This window comes from Culex quinquefasciatus, chromosome 3, assembly GCF_015732765.1.
Source record: "Culex quinquefasciatus strain JHB chromosome 3, VPISU_Cqui_1.0_pri_paternal, whole genome shotgun sequence".
NCBI lineage: Eukaryota > Metazoa > Arthropoda > Insecta > Diptera > Culicidae > Culex > Culex quinquefasciatus.
In genome coordinates this window covers 22,520,809-22,538,404 of record NC_051863.1, presented here as the reverse complement: position 1 = coordinate 22,538,404, position 17,596 = coordinate 22,520,809, and the positions used below count along the sequence as shown (strand labels likewise).

The following is a 17,596-nucleotide window of genomic DNA, read 5'->3' as shown; positions in this document are numbered from 1 at the left end:
GTCCAGCCAGCCCGGAGATAATCGTGTGCATATTTTTCGGTGCACGGACTCACATCCAGACACACGCATAGACATTTGTTCAGAATTTGATGCTGAGTCGATAGGTATACATGAAGGTTGGTCTACGAGGTCGAAAAAAGAAGTTCATTTTTCAAGTGATTTTATAGCCTTTTCTCATTGAGGTGAAGAAGGCAAAAACAGTAGAGGGTTAAATTGCTGCCATCTTAAATTACAAAAAAAAATGCATTTTTGGTGTCAGAAAAGGATTGGAAATTGCAATTTTTATAACCTTCGATTTTTTTAGTTTTTTATTTTGAATTTTAAAATTATTGATTTTATTGTTTTTTGATTATTTGAATTGTTCAAGCTTTAATTTTGTGATTTATTGATTCTTCAAAAAAAAATATAAGAGATAAATGAGCAGAAACTTGCAAAAGAGACCACAAAAGACCCGGGGGTCGTTAAAGTGGATTGCTTTGCTTTTTTTTATTATTTAGACCAAATTTTCTCATGGAGTTTCTTTCAAAAAACAAAAAAAAACATATTTTACAGTAAACTAACTCTACATAGTTCTCTTTATTAAGTTGATAATATTTGTTTCGCTGCTTGCTTTTTTCCACACCAAACAGCCTCGTCTAAAAGTCTAGAAATGAAATTTCTTTCTGGGTGCAACATCGATCAATGACCACGTTTTTTTTTTTCTCCTCCTACTAATCTACTACTCGGTGAAAGGTGTGTGACACATTCGGACATTCTTACGAACCTATATTTTTCTTCTCTACCACAAGAAAGGGCTAACCTCACACTGGCCTGCTACAACATCACTCTTCCCCTCTTTTTTTTAATAATATCAAATTTTCATTTTATTTCCTCGTCCTCGTGGAATGATAAAGCGTGAAAGTGCTGCTTCTCAATGGCTTGACTGATTTGTTTTGTTTAAAAACGTAAATGTTACCAACTTCTGTGTTGTTACCAGCGCGTTGACAGGTGCAAGTGAGAGTGACTTTAGTGCCTTAACTAAGTGTTATTTATCGTTAATGATTTCTCGTTTTCTCTCATTTTGGCTAGACTTTGCAGTCTCACGTGTTTAGTGTTTGTTTGTGTAAAGTAAATTGTCATATCTCTTTTCCTCATTTTTGGTACAAATTCCAATCCTGCTCTGTTTTAAATCTTAAACCCTGGAACCGATTTGTTCCCGATTTTCCCCTTTGTATTTGCTAAACAAAACATCGATTACTGACAGACACACACAAGGGAAGAAAGGGTTAGTTTTTTTTGTTTCTTATTACACAACATTCATATTAAACTCGACATTGACCGCGCGAATACTTGTTTGTCCTCTCCGCGAGGGCGGCTCGATCCGGCGATGGTCTCTGGTGCTGCCCTCTTCCAGGTCAGGTACTTCAAACAGAGTTCGACCACGAACAACGTCACGCGCGGAGATCGCATCACTTCTTACCTTTTTTCTTCTTACTGGGGCTTTTTGGCCGCTTCCCGCTCCCGCTGGGCCGCCCGCTCGGCCACGTCAATCACGCCAATGTTGAGGCTGGCCACGTACCCGTGGATCACGGAGATGGCCGTCTTGGCGATCGCCACCGGGGCCGACACGATCGCCAGCAGCTTGAACGAGGACATTCCGAGGACTGTTTAGCAAAAACAAAATTAAGTTAATACCTTCGAAAGAATCCAAAATCCCAAACAGTCAACTCACTCAACGGGCCCGGGGTAAAGTACAGCAGGTAGAGCGCGGCGTAAAACAGCTCGTTGAACAGACACATCAGCCCCAGCACGATCCGGTTCGTGTAGTAGACGCGCATGATCGGATTGCCGGACATGTCGATGAACTTGTGCGACGTTTTGCCCTGCAGGACGGTCGTGTGCAGGTAGAACCAGTGACAGGCAACGTCGATGGCCATCGACGCCTGGAACCAGAACATGTACCGCGGGTAGAAGTAGCTGAGCGTGACGAGCAGGCCCATCGTGCCGCACCGGTCCGTCAGCTGGTCGAGCATGGCGCCGAATTTGGTGGCTGGAAAAAAAGCGTTTATTGTTATTTTTTGTATTTTTATGAATCATATTTGTTCTAATAACTCATGTTTTCTAAAAACTTGATATATTCATAATATATAATTAACTCTTTAACCCTCTACTGCCCATTTTTTTTTTTTTTTCATTTTTTCAGTGTTCAGAAGGTTCTACGAAAAACTTTTACAATAAACCCGTTTACTTAAAATATAGAAAATGTTCGTAATCACAGCACCTAATGGTCCAATTTTCAATGTGAAAGTATGAAACATTCGTGAATTTTTCCGATTTATTGTTATTGTTTTAAATCAAGACTAACATTTTAAAAGGGTGTAATACTGAATGTTTGGCCCTTTTGAAATGATAGTCTTGATTTAAAAAAAAGAAAATATTGCTTTTGAAAAGATCGGAAAATTTTACGAATGTTTCATGAAGTTGAAAATTTTTTGCGACCAATAACTATAGTGTTTTTGGCAAATCCAGTTTTAGTGACCAAAAGTTAAATTTATAAACACCCAAAAAAAAAATTTCGTGTATCATTTTCAGTGTAATCCTTATCCACCGCGCGAAGCAAAGCGATATCAAATTTGATCCCAAGTTCAAAAATTCAAAAATTCGAAAATTCAAAAATTCAAAAATTCAAAAATTCAAAAATTCAAAAATTCAAAAATTCAAAAATTCAAAAATTCAAAAATTCAAAAATTCAAAAATTCAAAAATTCAAAAATTCAAAAATTCAAAATTCAAAATTCAAAAATTCAAAATTCAAAAATTCAAAATTCAAAAATTCAAAAATTAAAATTCAAAAATTCAAAATTCAAAATTCAAAATTCAAAATTCAAAATTCAAAATTCAAAAATTCAAAATTCAAAATTCAAAATTCAAAATTCAAAATTCAAAATTCAAAATTCAAAAATTCAAAAATTCAAAATTCAAAATTCAAAAATTCAAAATTCAAAATTCAAAATTCAAAATTCAAAATTCAAAATTCAAAATTCAAAATTCAAAAATTCAAAATTCAAAAATTCAAAATTCAAAAATTCAAAATTCAAAATTCAAAATTCAAAATTCAAAAATTAAAAATTTAAAATTCAAAAATTCAAAATTCAAAATTCAAAAATTCAAAATTCAAAATTCAAAATTCAAAATTCAAAAATTCAAAATTCAAAATTCAAAATTCAAAATTCAAAATTCAAAATTCAAAATTCAAAATTCAAAATTCAAAATTCAAAATTCAAAATTCAAAATTCAAAAATTCAAAATTCAAAATTCAAAATTCAAAAATTCAAAATTCAAAATTCAAAATTCAAAACTTCAAAAATTCAAAATTCAAAATTCAAAATTCAAAAATTCAAAATTCAAAATTCAAAAATTCAAAATTCAAAATTAAAAATTTAAAATTCAAAAATTCAAAAATTCAAAATTCAAAAATTCAAAATTCAAAATTCAAAAATTCAAAATTCAAAAATTCAAAAATTCAAAAATTCAAAATTCAAAATTCAAAAATTCAAAATTCAAAAATTCAAAATTCAAAATTCAAAATTCAAAAATTCAAAATTCAAAATTCAAAATTCAAAATTCAAAATTCAAAATTTAAAAATTTAAAATTTAAAATTTAAAAATTCAAAATTCAAAAATCAAAATTCAAAAATTCAAAATTCAAAATTCAAAAATTCAAAATTCAAAATTCAAAAATTCAAAATTCAAAATTCAAAATTCAAAATTCAAAAATTCAAAATTCAAAATTTCATAAATTCAAAGTCAAAATTCAAAATTCAAAATTCAAAATTCAAAATCTAAAATTCAAAATTCAAAATTCAAAAATTCAAAATTCAAAATTCAAAATTCAAAATTCAAAATTCAAAAATTCAAAAGTCAAAAATTCAAAATTCAAAATTCAAAATTCAAAATTCAAAATTCAAAAATTCAAAATTCAAAAATTCAAAAATTCAAAATTCAAAATTCAAAATTCAAATATTCAAAAATTCAAAATTCAAAAATTCAAAAAATCAAAAATTCAAAAATTCAAAAATTCAAAAATTCAAAAATTCAAAAATTCAAAAATTCAAAAATTCAAAAATTCAAAAAGTCAAAAATTCAAAAATTCAAAAATTCAAAAATTCAAAAATTCAAAAATTTAAAAATTCAAAAATTCATGCTTATATTTAAAAAAAAATATTTTTTTCCATTGTTTCATTTATTTTTCTTTTTTTTCATTTTTTTTTATTTTTACAAATTTTTCCAATTTTTTCAATTCTGGAGTTTTTTTTTAAAAGGTCCAATAAACCAAATTTCCAGTTTTTGCTTTTTGGGTGTTTTTAGAACCGCCTTGAGTCAGGAGTATTGAAAAACACCCAAAAAGCAAAAACTGAAAATTTGGTTTATTGGTCCTTTTCAAAAAAAACTCCAGAATTGTTTTAAATTTTTTTCTTTTTTTTTTTATTTTTATTAATTTTTTCAATAGATTTTTTTTAATTTTCTTTTATTTTATGTAATTTTTTATAATTTTTTTATTTTTTTATTTTTTTTATGTTTAGTTTTTTAATTATTTAAAAAAATAATTTAATTTTTATTTTATAGAAAAATTTTAACGTTTTTTAATTCTTTTTTTATTTTTTTTTTATTATTTAATACTTTTTTTTATTTTTTTGATTTTTTTAAAGTGAAATGTGAAATTCCGAAGAACTAAGAGCATATTTGCTACCACTAATGATTGCAAAACAACTGATGTAGTAAAAAATCAATGTTAAAACACTGTTTTTCATATAAATGTTGAGACTATGGCTTATTATTTAACATGTATTTAATTTGTAAATTTATTTATTTTATTTTTTTATGATTTTTCATGTGTTTTAATATTTTTTATTTTTGTAATTTTAAATAATTTTCAATTTTAAGATTTTTTGCCTTCCTTACCTCAACAACATAAGGATATAAAATCGAATAATGAACTCAGAATGGGATGTTGATCAAAATAAGAATACTCGATTATCGGACAAAAAAGTGTGCTAAAACACATTATACACCAGTCCAGTTGTTTCGAAATTATTAGTTTTAAAAATATTTAAGCATTAAGGAACTTTTTTTTTGTCGCAAAAAAAGTTTTTGCGGTGCTGTACATTGGAATTCCATAAAAAAATATTGTTACGACGAGCCCAAACATGCAAAATATGATTATGAATGCAGAAAAAAATGCATTTTAAGATAGTTTTCAGTTGATTTGACTAATATTTCCATTGTTTTTTTTTAGTTAAACTTTGAAAAATATAAGCAACGGCCTAAATCTTTTCTTTTTTATTTTCCTCGGTTTCTTTTGTCTCAAATTTAAGATTAGTTGAAGTTTTTTTGAAAATTTTAAAAAAATACATTTTATGTTGAATTTTTCCATCTTTTAATTTCTTCTGAGCTTTATGTTTCATTTTAGAATATACAAACCGATAAGATTTTTTTCAAATCGGGTGGCATTGAGTCTAAAGGTTAGATCTGCAGATTTTTTTTTAAAGGTCCAATAAACCAAGTTTTCAGTTTTTGCTTTTTGGGTGTTTTTCAAAAAAATCTCCAGAGATTGAATCATAAAAATTGCAGAAATTTGTATAGCCCAATATCACCGTTGAAGACGAATATTTTTCAATATTATTTATCTATTTTTATTTTTTTTATTTAATTTTCTGACCTTTTAGACTTTTTTAAAATGTTTTTAGTCTGTCTAATTTTGTCCATTTTTTTATTTTTCATTCAAATTGCCTGAATTTTACGTGTTTTTTATTTTATAAATCTAGAGTTTATTTTTTGAATAGGTCCTATAAACATATGAAAGACAATAGCTTATAGCACCTTAAAAAAATCCTAGAAATGATTTATTTTATTTTTTTAATTATTTTTCTAAGTTTATTTATTTTTTTGTAGATTATTGATTTTTCAAACATATTTTGATTTTTTTTCTTTTGATTTTTTTAAATACATACTTAAATCCTGGGTGATGAACAAAGAGAATGCGTAACATGATTTTCGAATGATCCCACTTTGTTTACATCTACAAAGTTGGAGGCTGTTCAAGCACAAGCATGACTTTTTTCTTACTGGTAGATGAGCTGTTTCATAATTAGTGGTATGCGTTTTATTTTGTCTAGTTTTTGAAATTTTTTGCTGGAAAATGGTCGCGTTTCGATCGATTAGAAGAGATTTTTCTTTTTTACGGATGACGAAGAATGTTTCATTTTGTGATGTTGCAGATTAATTCCCTGGCTGATTCCTGGAGCTCTTCCTTGTCCAGCGAAAAAAACCTCGCTAATTCTAGCGAAGCTGATCCAACAAACAGAGAAGATTTTCACTAAAACAGGTTTTCAAACGGAATCAAACAATAAATGCTTTCATTATTATAAAGAATGACGATCTTGCCTTCAACTTTCTTAAGATTTCTTGACTGCAACTCCAGGTCCTCAAAAGCCACACATTTATCATTCTTGCAAAAAAAAACAATTTTTAATGATCGATAACAATACTCTCTAGTTTTGGCGAACAATAAATTGGTTCCACTTTGACAGTTCAAAATTCAGGCCGTTTTGCGAACCACCCAGCTTAAATCTGTCCAATTTTTTTTTTAAATTATGGAGGTTGTTTTTTAATTTCTTATTGTTTTCATTTTTTTAGTTCTTTTTTTTCGATATTTTTTTATTTCGTTATTGTTTGTTTTTATTTCTGCAACTTTGATTTATTTTTAACCTTACTTTTTGTTTTTTTTTATTGGCTTGTACAAATCTTATAGGTAAATGTTTGTCTCTCTGCTCTAGGTACAGCAAAAGTAAGAAGGGGTATTCCTGTGTTAGTCCATGTTTAATGTAATGTTGGTTTTAATTAATTCAGTCTGTGCGACTTTAATCAAAAACGGTTCACATTTTTATTTTTCAATATTTTAGAAAAATTTAATCGTTTGTTTTTTTTTTATTTATTTATTTTAATTTCATTTTGATTTCATAATATTTTGAATTCGGATAATCGATCGCAAGCAAAATAATGAAATAAAATGGGAAAATGGGGTCGCAGAACTCGAATTTGATGTTAAAAGTAAGGAAAAAAAAATGTCAACGTCATGATTTGATTATCCAAGTCCAATAAAACTTTCAAGACTCAGTTAAAAAAATATGATCAAACTCAAAAATGAATAAACCCCCTTCACAGTGTCCTGATGCAAATTAAGATCGAGCTCTACCTGTCATTTTCCTTTTACGAATAAGTTTGTTTTCCAAAGCAAATCAGATTTTTTCCTGATTTTTTTTCAAGCTTGTTGACATATACATTTCTGAAGCCAGGTTAATATGTGTAATAAATAAAGTCGATACATGATTGCTTTTTAAATAAGCTAATCAAAGAACTTCATTTATACTTATTTACAACATTCCGGCTGTAAAGATATCGATTGCCTTTGTAAATAAACTCAATCAATAATGCCTTTTATGCCTTTTTCCAATTCCCAACCGGTGTCTCCAAACATTTTTTCGTGATAAGGTTACGGTTCTCCCCCCAAACACATCCAAATCCCACGCAAACCTAATCAGCCCTGGTTCCCTTCCCCCTTCCACCGGCGACAGTTATGCAATCTTGCTCGCTTCGCCGTTTGGCCTTTTCCACTATTTTCCGACTTTGTTGCCGCCGCTGAGCACTTATTTAGTTAGTTGTATGCGGCAACGGCAACACTCGCAGCCAGGTGTGTGGCATGGCATGTTTTGAGTTTTTAATTCAATTAATCGTCCCTTCCTCGTCGTTGGACTCACATTGATTGTAGTGGCGCGCGGCGTGGCCATCGAGGGCGTCCAGCAGCACGCTGATGATGTAGCACCAGCTGGCAACCACGTAGTTCGTGGGCATGTAGTAAAAGGACACGATGGCCAGCACGATCCGGGCGTAACCTGAGGAAATAAACAAAACACATTATTTTTCAGGAAAGAAAAACAAACAACCGTTTTCATCTCGCGTATGGCGTCGCAGATTTCGTCGGCTGCGGGAGAGAATCCCCAACCCACTTTCTGGTTCCCTCCCAATCATTTGTTTTGATAAAGCAAACCGAGCCACCCACAACCGAGGGGAGAAGAAGACCCCCTCCGGAAGAAGCAAGAAAAAAAAAGTGCAAGGGCAAGGAAGGACTCTCAATCCAAAAAAGTTACTTACCAATCAGGTTCGGCACAAAGAGGAAAATGTTTTCCTTCTCCGTCGACATGGTGGCAAGCGTTTTGCTTTCGCTGGAAACTGCGTTGATTAATCAAACACTGTGCGGAAGTGGAATCGATTTTCTGCTGATTTTGCAAATTTTTCTCCTCTCGCCTTCCGAAGCGCACACCCGAACGAACGGACAAACTCGATGCAATGCCAAAGCAAAACTGTGCTGAAGTGGGAGTTTTTTCTTCGATGACAGTTCTGGCGATGTTGTTTTGGAAGGTTTTGCAAACAAAACTGTCAGTTGACGGGAGCGGGTGAGCTGCGAATGCGATGTTTTTTATCAATTTTGAACAAGAGGATCGACCAAAGAAAACGTTTTATTTATTTACTTTGTTTTTGATTTATTTCTATAATCAGTTTTTTTAAAAGGTCCAATAAACACAACTTTCAGTTTTTGCTTTTTAGGTGTTTTTTGATACCCCTGACTCAATGCGGTTTGAAAATCATCCAAAAAGCAAAAACTGGAAATTTGGTTTATTGAACCTTTTTAAAAAAAAACTCCAGTATTGAAAGTTGTTTGATAGGGGTCACCAGTGGGTCACCAAAATATTTTCATAAATATTTTTTTAAGAAAACATTGAAATTAAAGAATAGCGATCAATTTCGTACCTGCCAGTAAAATAAGGGATGCGACACACTGTTTGTGAGATAATTTTAAAGTTTTGAAAAAAAAAGTTACTTAATCCACCTTTAGGTGGTTGATGCCTTCCTCAAATTCAAGTCAATACATTCAGTAAAAATAGCAACATTCCCCCTTAACAACTTTATTACTCATTTATTTTGATAGGGTTCGCATTTCTTTTGATAGGGTTCGTAGACCTTCAATATTTCTCATCATTTTCATTGCAATATCTGAGATCCGGCCTTCAGAAAATGTATAAATAACACTTAAGTGCTGAAAACTTTTGGTAGGGTTGTCAGATCTTCGATGTTTTATGCTTATTGAAAAGGTCTTTTTAATACCTTTCTGAAAATGTGTAACATGATAGGTTTTCTTGCAAAAACCACCTTTTTTACAATCTTCCGGACATATGCCAAAATTGTTTTTTATCATAACTTTTGAAGTATTTAACTAAACTTGCTGATTTTAAATAGAGACCTATGGGATCCCAAGATGGATCGAATGAGACTAATACGGTCAACATCCGTTCATCCCGAGGTTCATCCAGTCCGGAGATAATCGAGTGACATTTTTTTTTTGTCCACCCACTTACGCACATCCACACAGACATTTGCTCGGAACATGATTATGAGTCGATATGTATACGTGAAGGTGAGTCTACGAGGTCAAATTAATAAGTTCATTTTTTGAGTGATTTTATAGCCTTTCCTCAGTAAGGTGAGGAAAGGCAAAAGATTATTACAGCTCAGATTCAGTATAGCTCTGGAGTCAGGGGTATTAAAAAACACCCAAAAAGCAAAAACTGAAATTTTGTTTATTGGACCTTTTCAAATAAAAACTCAAGAGTTTTTCATTTGAATTCAAGTTTGAATTAAGTAGCACTTACAAGCCAAAATTGGATTTGTTAACTCGAGTGAAGTTCCATTCGAATTAAAAAGTTCACTCTGTACTCAACTTTTTAGGAATTTATTTAAAATGAAGGCTATAGTATCACAGAGTAACCCAGAAAGTCATTTTATTTTTTGGCTCCATAAGGTTTGCTGGTAGCAGACGTGCAATGTATCTGCGGTGTACCAATAAGTGACATTTCTCCGCTTCGAATCTCAAAGCGCAGAATCTTGAAATTAAAAGAATGTATTTTGTTTTTGCTAAAAATTTATTAATCCAAAGGGAAAAGCCAAACAATATCATAAAATTTTCTGGCACAACAACTCACAAATTATAAAATTGAACTAAGTTAAAAAAAACTCCAAAAACTAATTTTTAAACACAGAAATTAAATTAAAAAATCAGAAATTAAATAATAAAAACAATATATTTCTAGATTAAATATTCAAAAGGTCTTATATCTGCATAGGAAACCCATGACGGATAGGTTGTTTTGAAAATTTAATCTAGATTTGATAAAAAAAAATCTAGTATTTAAAAACTGAGATATTAAAAAACTGAAATTTATAAATATATTATAAATTAATATATTAACAACGAAGTTGACTTTATAGCTATCGGCCATTATTACTAGTACCAACCACTGGTATCTTCCTTTTAACTACAAGGACTTCGCCGCCCTGGGCTCCTAAGTGTTTGAGTACGGCACGGAGCGACGGCGCCGGATACCCATATTTGAACTTAGAATTTGAGAGCGCCCGCCGCGGGATCCGAACCAGCAACCTCTGGATTGAGAGTCCAGTACGCGGTCCTATTAATCCACACGAAAATTTACGGGCTTTATCGGTAGTTTTCGGTGAAATTAAACTCACAAATTAGAAGAAAGAAATGAAACTGATAGGTGGATAGATGACTAGTGTCTTAGAAGAAGATTGAAAAGGACGGAAACTAAGTCAGCGAAAGGGCCATATGAGAAAGCAGCGTCCTTTTCAATCTTCTTCTAAGACACTAGTCATCTATCCACCTATCAGTTTCATTTCTTTCTTCTAATTTGTGAGTTTAATTCGTGGCCTGTCATCATAGCCTGCAGATTGTTCGACTAACAGTTAATGGAAAAATCGAACTGGCACAGCGTTCTGCGTTCGAACGGACAATCTTGTTCTTAGCTTTACTCCCAGCAAAACAAGCAGTGTTGCAAGCGCAAAACATACATTGCCATTGCCGATTTATTTTGCATCGACCAATCTGTTTTCCTTGACAACCTCACGCAGAAAAATGTTTTGTAGAATCAGCCTGTACGAGGTTTGAATCAACAAAATTTTTGTTGAATATAATCAACGCCGATTTTGCGTTGAAACAAACCTTGATTTTCTTAATTCCACAAAAGACTTTTGTTGTTTTGAAAAAGCTGCTTTGACGTTTAGCGTTGATTCAACAAAAATCATGATTTTCAAATCAACAAAACGTTTTGTTGATTCAAATATGCCTTATTTTTCTGCGTGCTGTATTTAATATAAATATGTAAACGAAACTATTGGCACTACGCCCCCCGGGGCATGGCCTTCCTCTAACGTGGGATTTCTGCTCCAGCGCCTCTGACGAGACAGGAGAAACCGGGACCGACGTTTTACTTCACCATCCGATAGAAGCTCAGTGGATAAGGCGGGAATCGAACCCGCGTCTCATAGCATCATCGGGATCGGCAGCCGAAGCCGCTACCCCTGCGCCACGAGACCCACGAATATAAATATGTACAGATTTTAAATAGTAGAATACAGATTTCACGGATCTCACGTGAACAACTAAAAATGCCCACTTTACCCCAGCGCCCCACCGTGAACGCACCCCGCAAATCTGACATTCGCTGTCACCGCACGTGAGCTTTGTTTCTCTTTACTTTTTCCATTCGTCCCCGAGTCCCGTTTCTTTCAAGTCGCAGCAGCCCACGGGTTTTCGGTTTTTTCATTCAACTTCAACCACATCTGTCCATCTGTTTCGAGAATCTGCGAAAAATGGCCTCCATCAGTCTGCTGAACCCGAAGGCCGAGTTTGCCCGGGCCGCCCAGGCGCTGGCCGTCAACATTGGCGCGGCCAAGGGCATCCAGGACGTGATGCGGACCAACCTGGGCCCGAAGGGAACGATGAAAATGTGAGTAGCTGCCAGGTGGGAATGTTTGCCGGTGAAAATCGGCTTGGGGCGGGGTTTCCGGGTTGGACGGATGGTTCGTTGGGTTTGGGGAGAGGTGAAGATTTAGGGTCCGTTGAAGGTTTGACCGGTTTTGGGCTTGGGCAGGGAGCGTTTTGCTTGTGAGTCATCGGTGCAAAACATAACCTAAAAATGTTTTTTCTCTTGTTCCGTGCAGGTTGGTTTCGGGAGCCGGCGACATCAAAATTACCAAGGACGGAAATGTGCTGCTGCACGAGATGCAGATTCAGCATCCGACCGCGTCGTTGATTGCTCGTGCCAGCACGACCCAGGACGATATGACCGGGGACGGAACGACCACGACGGTGCTGCTGATCGGAGAGCTGTTGAAGCAGGCGGATTTGTACATCGGGGACGGTCTTCATCCGCGTATTCTGGCCGAGGGATTCGACCAGGCTCGTCAGCAGGCGCTGCAGATTCTGGACCAGATGGCGGTTCCGATCGAGGTCAACAAGCAGAATCTGTTGCCCATCGCGAGAACGTCGCTGAAGACGAAGGTTCATCCGCAGTTGGCCGAACTGCTGACGGAAGTGTGCGTGGACGCCGTGCTGGCCATCCGGACCGAGGGAAAACCCGTTGATCTGCACATGGTTGAGTTGATGGAAATGCAGCACAAATCCGCGACCGACACTCAGCTGGTCCGCGGTATCGTCATGGATCACGGTTCCCGTCATCCGGATATGCCGAAGCGGCTGGAGAACGCTTACATTCTGACGTGCAACGTTTCGATGGAGTACGAGAAGAGCGAGGTCAACTCCGGCTTCTTCTACAAGACCGCTGAAGAGCGCGAGAAGTTTGTGCTGGCCGAGCGCGAGTTCATCGAGCAACGTGTCCAGAAGGTCATCGAGTTGAAGCGCAAGGTTTGCACGGCCGAGAACGGAAAGACCTTCGTCGTCATCAACCAGAAGGGCATCGACCCGATGTCGCTGGACATGCTCGCCAAGGAAGGCATCATGGCGCTGCGTCGTGCCAAGCGCCGTAACATGGAACGTCTCGCGCTGGCCTGCGGTGGAATCGCCCTCAACTCGTTCGACCAAATGGACGAATCTTCCCTCGGTGAGGCCGGACTCGTGTACGAGCATGTCCTCGGCGAGAGCAAGTTCACCTTCGTGGAGGACTGCAAGAACCCACTCTCCGTAACGATCCTCGTGAAGGGCCCCAACAAGTACACGCTCACCCAGATCAAGGACGCCGTCCGTGACGGACTTCGCTCGATCAACAACGCCATCGACGACGGCAAGCTGGTCCCCGGTGCCGCAGCCTTCGAGGTGCGTTGCCACAACAAGCTAAAAGACCACGCCAAGGACGTCAAGGGCAAGACCCGTCTCGCGATCCAAGCGTACGCCGACGCCCTGCTCGTGATCCCGAAAGTGCTCGCGGTCAACAGCGGCTACGACGCCCAGGACACCATCGTACGTCTCCAGGAGGAGAGCCGTCTCAGCGAGGACCCCATCGGACTCGATCTGTCCACCGGGGAGCCGATGAAACCCGTCGACCTCGGCGTGTTCGACAACTACATCGTCAAGAAGCAGATCCTCAACTCGTGCACCGTCATCGCCAGCAACCTGCTGCTCGTGGACGAAATTATGCGTGCCGGCATGACCAGTCTTAAGGGTTAAGCACATCTATTTTCTTAGTTTCGTTTTTTGTGCCTAGGGCACACGTTTGAAAACACTCAACGCCTAACCAGTAAAACTACTCCTACTTTGTAACTCACTAACATGCACACACTTGGTATTCATTTCTCACATAAGGAACCTTTAAAACGAACAATAAAGCTTGCACGCATCGGCATAATGCTTCTCAAAATTGTGCGAATGTTTGAAATTCATGAGATGACATCCTTTCAAGACGAAAAAAATGACCCATTCCTATGCAGGGGAACCCATTGGCCAATGGGGTTTTAAGTCTCTGGACTATTGTTTATGAAGATCGATTAAAAGTGTTCGAAAGTGTACTTGTTTAATTGTTCAACCAAAGTAGGCGTTTTTTGTAAATCAACTGGAAATGACAAAAAGTTAAAGATAACAGAACATAAAATTTCGTTCCTATTTTTTTTAAACTTCATCATCATTTTAAATCAAAGAATGATTAAAACATAATTGCTGAAATTATTCATTCAAAGGATTTAGAAAAATGTGAATAAATTCATGAAAAAATTTGCCTAGTTCCCTTTTTAATTATTTAATTTTTGATATTGTTTTTTTAAATCAATGTTAATTTATCTAGTGGTCAGTAACTAACTGTTTTTTTTTTTTTTTTCAATGAACATTCAGTTGGATATGATTTTATGTTTTACCACTTATTTTAAGCAAAATGTTTGGAGAGACATTTTTTTAACCGTTTTGCAATAACTCTGAATTTCTTGGATTATTTTTTTGCAATTTAAAAATTTTCTTAATGTTTTTAAAACGTAATTTTTTTTTATTTTGGATTTTATTCGATATTTAAGTATTCCGAAAACTGAAAATCAAGCTTTATGTATAGCAGTAATTTAACCATACTCACAAAAAAAAAGTTTAACGGCAACATTAAAAAAAAAACATATTTTAATTACTTAAAGAATTTAGTTAAACAAATGTTCGAATGTGTACTTGTTTAATTGTTCAACCAAAGTAGGCGTTTTTGTAAATCAAAACATAGCCCTGGTGAAAATTAAACGGCGAACTCGGTGCAGATTTGGCGATGATATAGGGGAACTATACCCTTTCTCAGCATATTTCTATTATCGGCCTATCAGCACTTTGATCATGAATTACAGCTTAAATAAAGTGTTTTTGACTGTTCCAAAGTAATAAATAGCTCAACTTAAAGTGAGCAAGCAACTCTTCATTGTTGATACATCTGAAAATGTTGGTTTAATAGCGGAAAACGGCAAAAGTGATGAGAATTGGCCGTATGGCTTAATGTGATAAAAAGTGGATTAAAATGGGTATATTTTCCCTAGAACAATTTTTTTAATTGAATTTTTGAGTAAAAATAGTTTTTTAAGATCGGAAATCAAAAAACACAAAAATCGTCATCTTGTTCTACAAAATCGCGAATCTGCACCGAATTTGCTGTAATTTTCACCAGCGCTATATGTTTTTACCAACAAAAACGCCTACTTTGATTGAAACTTAGAATTTCGGCCATCCGTATTTTTTTCCATGCACAATCGACAGGGTTGCTACGGACAGCGCGGATCTGGCGCGGATTTGCTGGCTAATTTTGCTCAGGCGCGGATTTCGCGCGGATGGCAATTTTGATAAATAAATTAATTGAGAGAGATAGAATTACTTTCAAGCTTTTAAGAAAAATATTATCAGGATTTACGATAATTTGTTTTTTCCTTTGAGTGCAAGAATTTCATAATTTTTATTAATTGAATTTTCTTCTGAAAATGTTTGTTTGTAATTTATTAGTACGAAACGTCGAAAAATGAAGATGAAATTATTTTTTATATGTTTCTTGTCATTTCTTAACATCTCCGGCTCTGAATATTTAATTTCTTTTTAATTTTGAGAAATGGTTATTAACCTTATTTATTTTTAATTTTATACTGGATTTATTCAATTTTTAATTTTGTAAATCAAATATTACAAACTTTTCCCGAAGATATAGACATTAGAATGTGTAACAAAAACTAATATTGGGGCTTGTTCTGGTGGGCGCCAAATATGAGCTTGATTGGACGTAACAGAAGCTGGCCTCAACTTTCGAATTTTGGAATGGAATTTAATCGGTAGAAATAGTTTTAGAAATTCTTGGAGAAAATAAAAAGATCAGAAAATTCCAAATTCAAAGCTTCAGAAATTCAAAATTTTGAAAAAAAAAATGTTTTGATAGTTTTTATTATAACAAAAAAAAAAACAAAATACATATTTTTTTAAATTTCTAAAATCGTAATTTAAAAAATCTGAAATTTCGAAATTCAAAATTTTAGCAATCTGAAATTCAAAATACCAAAAATTTGGGTAATGGAAAATTTGAAGATTAAAAAAAATCAAAATTAAAAAGTCAAAATTTAAAAACTAAAAAATATCAAATTAAAAAACAATATAGAAAAAAATCTCAAATCTAAAATAATTTTAGTATTCTTATGCTAAAAATTCTTAAATTCCTAAATTCTTAAATTCTTAAATTTTTAAATTCTTAAATGTTTTTGTTTTTAAATTCTTAGTTCTTAAATTCTTAAATTATTGAGTTCTACAATTTTGAAGTCTTATTTTATGTAAGAGATTTTGAAATTATGAGAAGACATTATTTTAAATATCGGAAATTAAATTTCTTTCGGAGTAAAATTTTAGCGAGGATTTTGGATTACAAATTGTATAATTTTTTTTTAGATTTTGAATATTTAGACTTTCGAAATTTAAAATTTTATCATATTATAAGGCTGGTACAAATATTTTTAAAACTTTTGTCCCCCCCTTAAAAATTGGCCCGAAAAATCAGGGGGCAAAAAAAATATTTTTACAATAAACTTCAAAATTTCAATGAAAACTCAAGTGCAACCAGCTGAAATCAAATTAAAATACATTCTCCTGCGTGGGTTTATTAAAAAATCTTAAGATTTTTTGAAAATTTTCGATGCAAAATCTTTTTTTTCGATACAATTTTTGTTTTTGTCAGATCTTAGATTTTTGAAAACTAATGATTGCAAAACAACTGAACTAGTGTAAAATGCATTTTAAAACACTTTTTTCATTTAAATGTGAAGATTATGGCTTGTTGTTTAAATTTTTATATTTTTTGCCCCCCCTCAGCCAAGGTCGAGGGACAAAAACTTTTTTAAATATTTGCATCGGCCTTATTCCTTTATTCTTTTGGAGCCTTTAAACATAAAACGAGTTTTTTTTAATCAAATACTTTCTGAATTAGTTTTTCTTCATTGAAAAATAAAATTTCTTCAATGTTGGTCGCGATATTTTTTATATGGCGTGGATTTCGCGCGGTTTCGGATTTTAGGTCGGCGCGGATTTGGCGCGGATTTTTTTTCGACTCTCCCGTAACAACCCTGAATCGACCATCAAATGTTCAGATCGAGATCGAAGAAACCCGAGGTGATTACTGCATTCGATTGACATATTTCGAACGTAATTGCTCGACTCACGATCGAGATTTCTCGATAGTAAAATTATTACCATCAAAATTATACTACACTCAAACCCCGATGGTTTGACACCAACTGTTGTCAAACGCTCAACAATTTTTAAAATATATTTTTTGAAGATAATATTTCAGAACATAAAAATTTAAAAGAATCCAAAATTTCAACAATTTTACGAATTAAAAAAAATCATAGAGAAATCTCAAATATGTATCGTGAAATTACAATCGAAATTTTCAATAGCATGTTATCTTAAGCAGGCCTGCAAAATGTTTCCAACCCAGCGTACACATGAAGCAAACCAAAATGTCAGTTCACTGCTAGCATCTGACTGTAAGCCTACTGTGTCCGTTCAACCACTGCCGCGTGACTCGTGCCGGTCGGCTGCTGGAGAATGAGAGACGTGAAAAAATGAGCTACACTCACTCAATTCGTGTCGTATGACTGACTAGTAAAATCCACTCTAAACACTATTTTGACTATTTTTAAACAATTGAATGGTTCTAGACTGTGCAAAACACTCAAAACAACCATAACTTATATTCAAAATT

At 34.0% G+C, this 17,596-nt stretch overlaps 2 protein-coding genes across 2 annotated transcripts; one reads left to right on the top strand and one right to left on the bottom strand.

The window, feature by feature from the left end:
- Positions 1 to 544: 544 nt before the first annotated feature.
- LOC6034918 (CDP-diacylglycerol--inositol 3-phosphatidyltransferase) lies at positions 545 to 8,416 on the bottom strand. The gene is made up of 4 exons (XM_001845132.2): positions 8,190 to 8,416; positions 7,796 to 7,930; positions 1,712 to 2,029; positions 545 to 1,643 (listed from the first exon to the last, which is right to left on the bottom strand). The coding sequence occupies exons 1-4, from the start codon at positions 8,236 to 8,238 to the stop codon at positions 1,471 to 1,473; spliced, it is 675 nt and encodes a 224-aa protein (XP_001845184.2). The 5' UTR covers positions 8,239 to 8,416; the 3' UTR covers positions 545 to 1,470.
- Positions 8,417 to 11,638: 3,222 nt separating this feature from the next.
- On the top strand, positions 11,639 to 13,762 carry LOC6034917 (T-complex protein 1 subunit zeta). Its single transcript, XM_001845131.2, has 2 exons — positions 11,639 to 11,896; positions 12,111 to 13,762. Exons 1-2 carry the CDS (start codon positions 11,760 to 11,762, stop codon positions 13,570 to 13,572), a joined length of 1,599 nt encoding a protein of 532 aa, XP_001845183.1. The 5' UTR covers positions 11,639 to 11,759; the 3' UTR covers positions 13,573 to 13,762.
- The last annotated feature ends 3,834 nt before the right edge of the window (positions 13,763 to 17,596 follow it).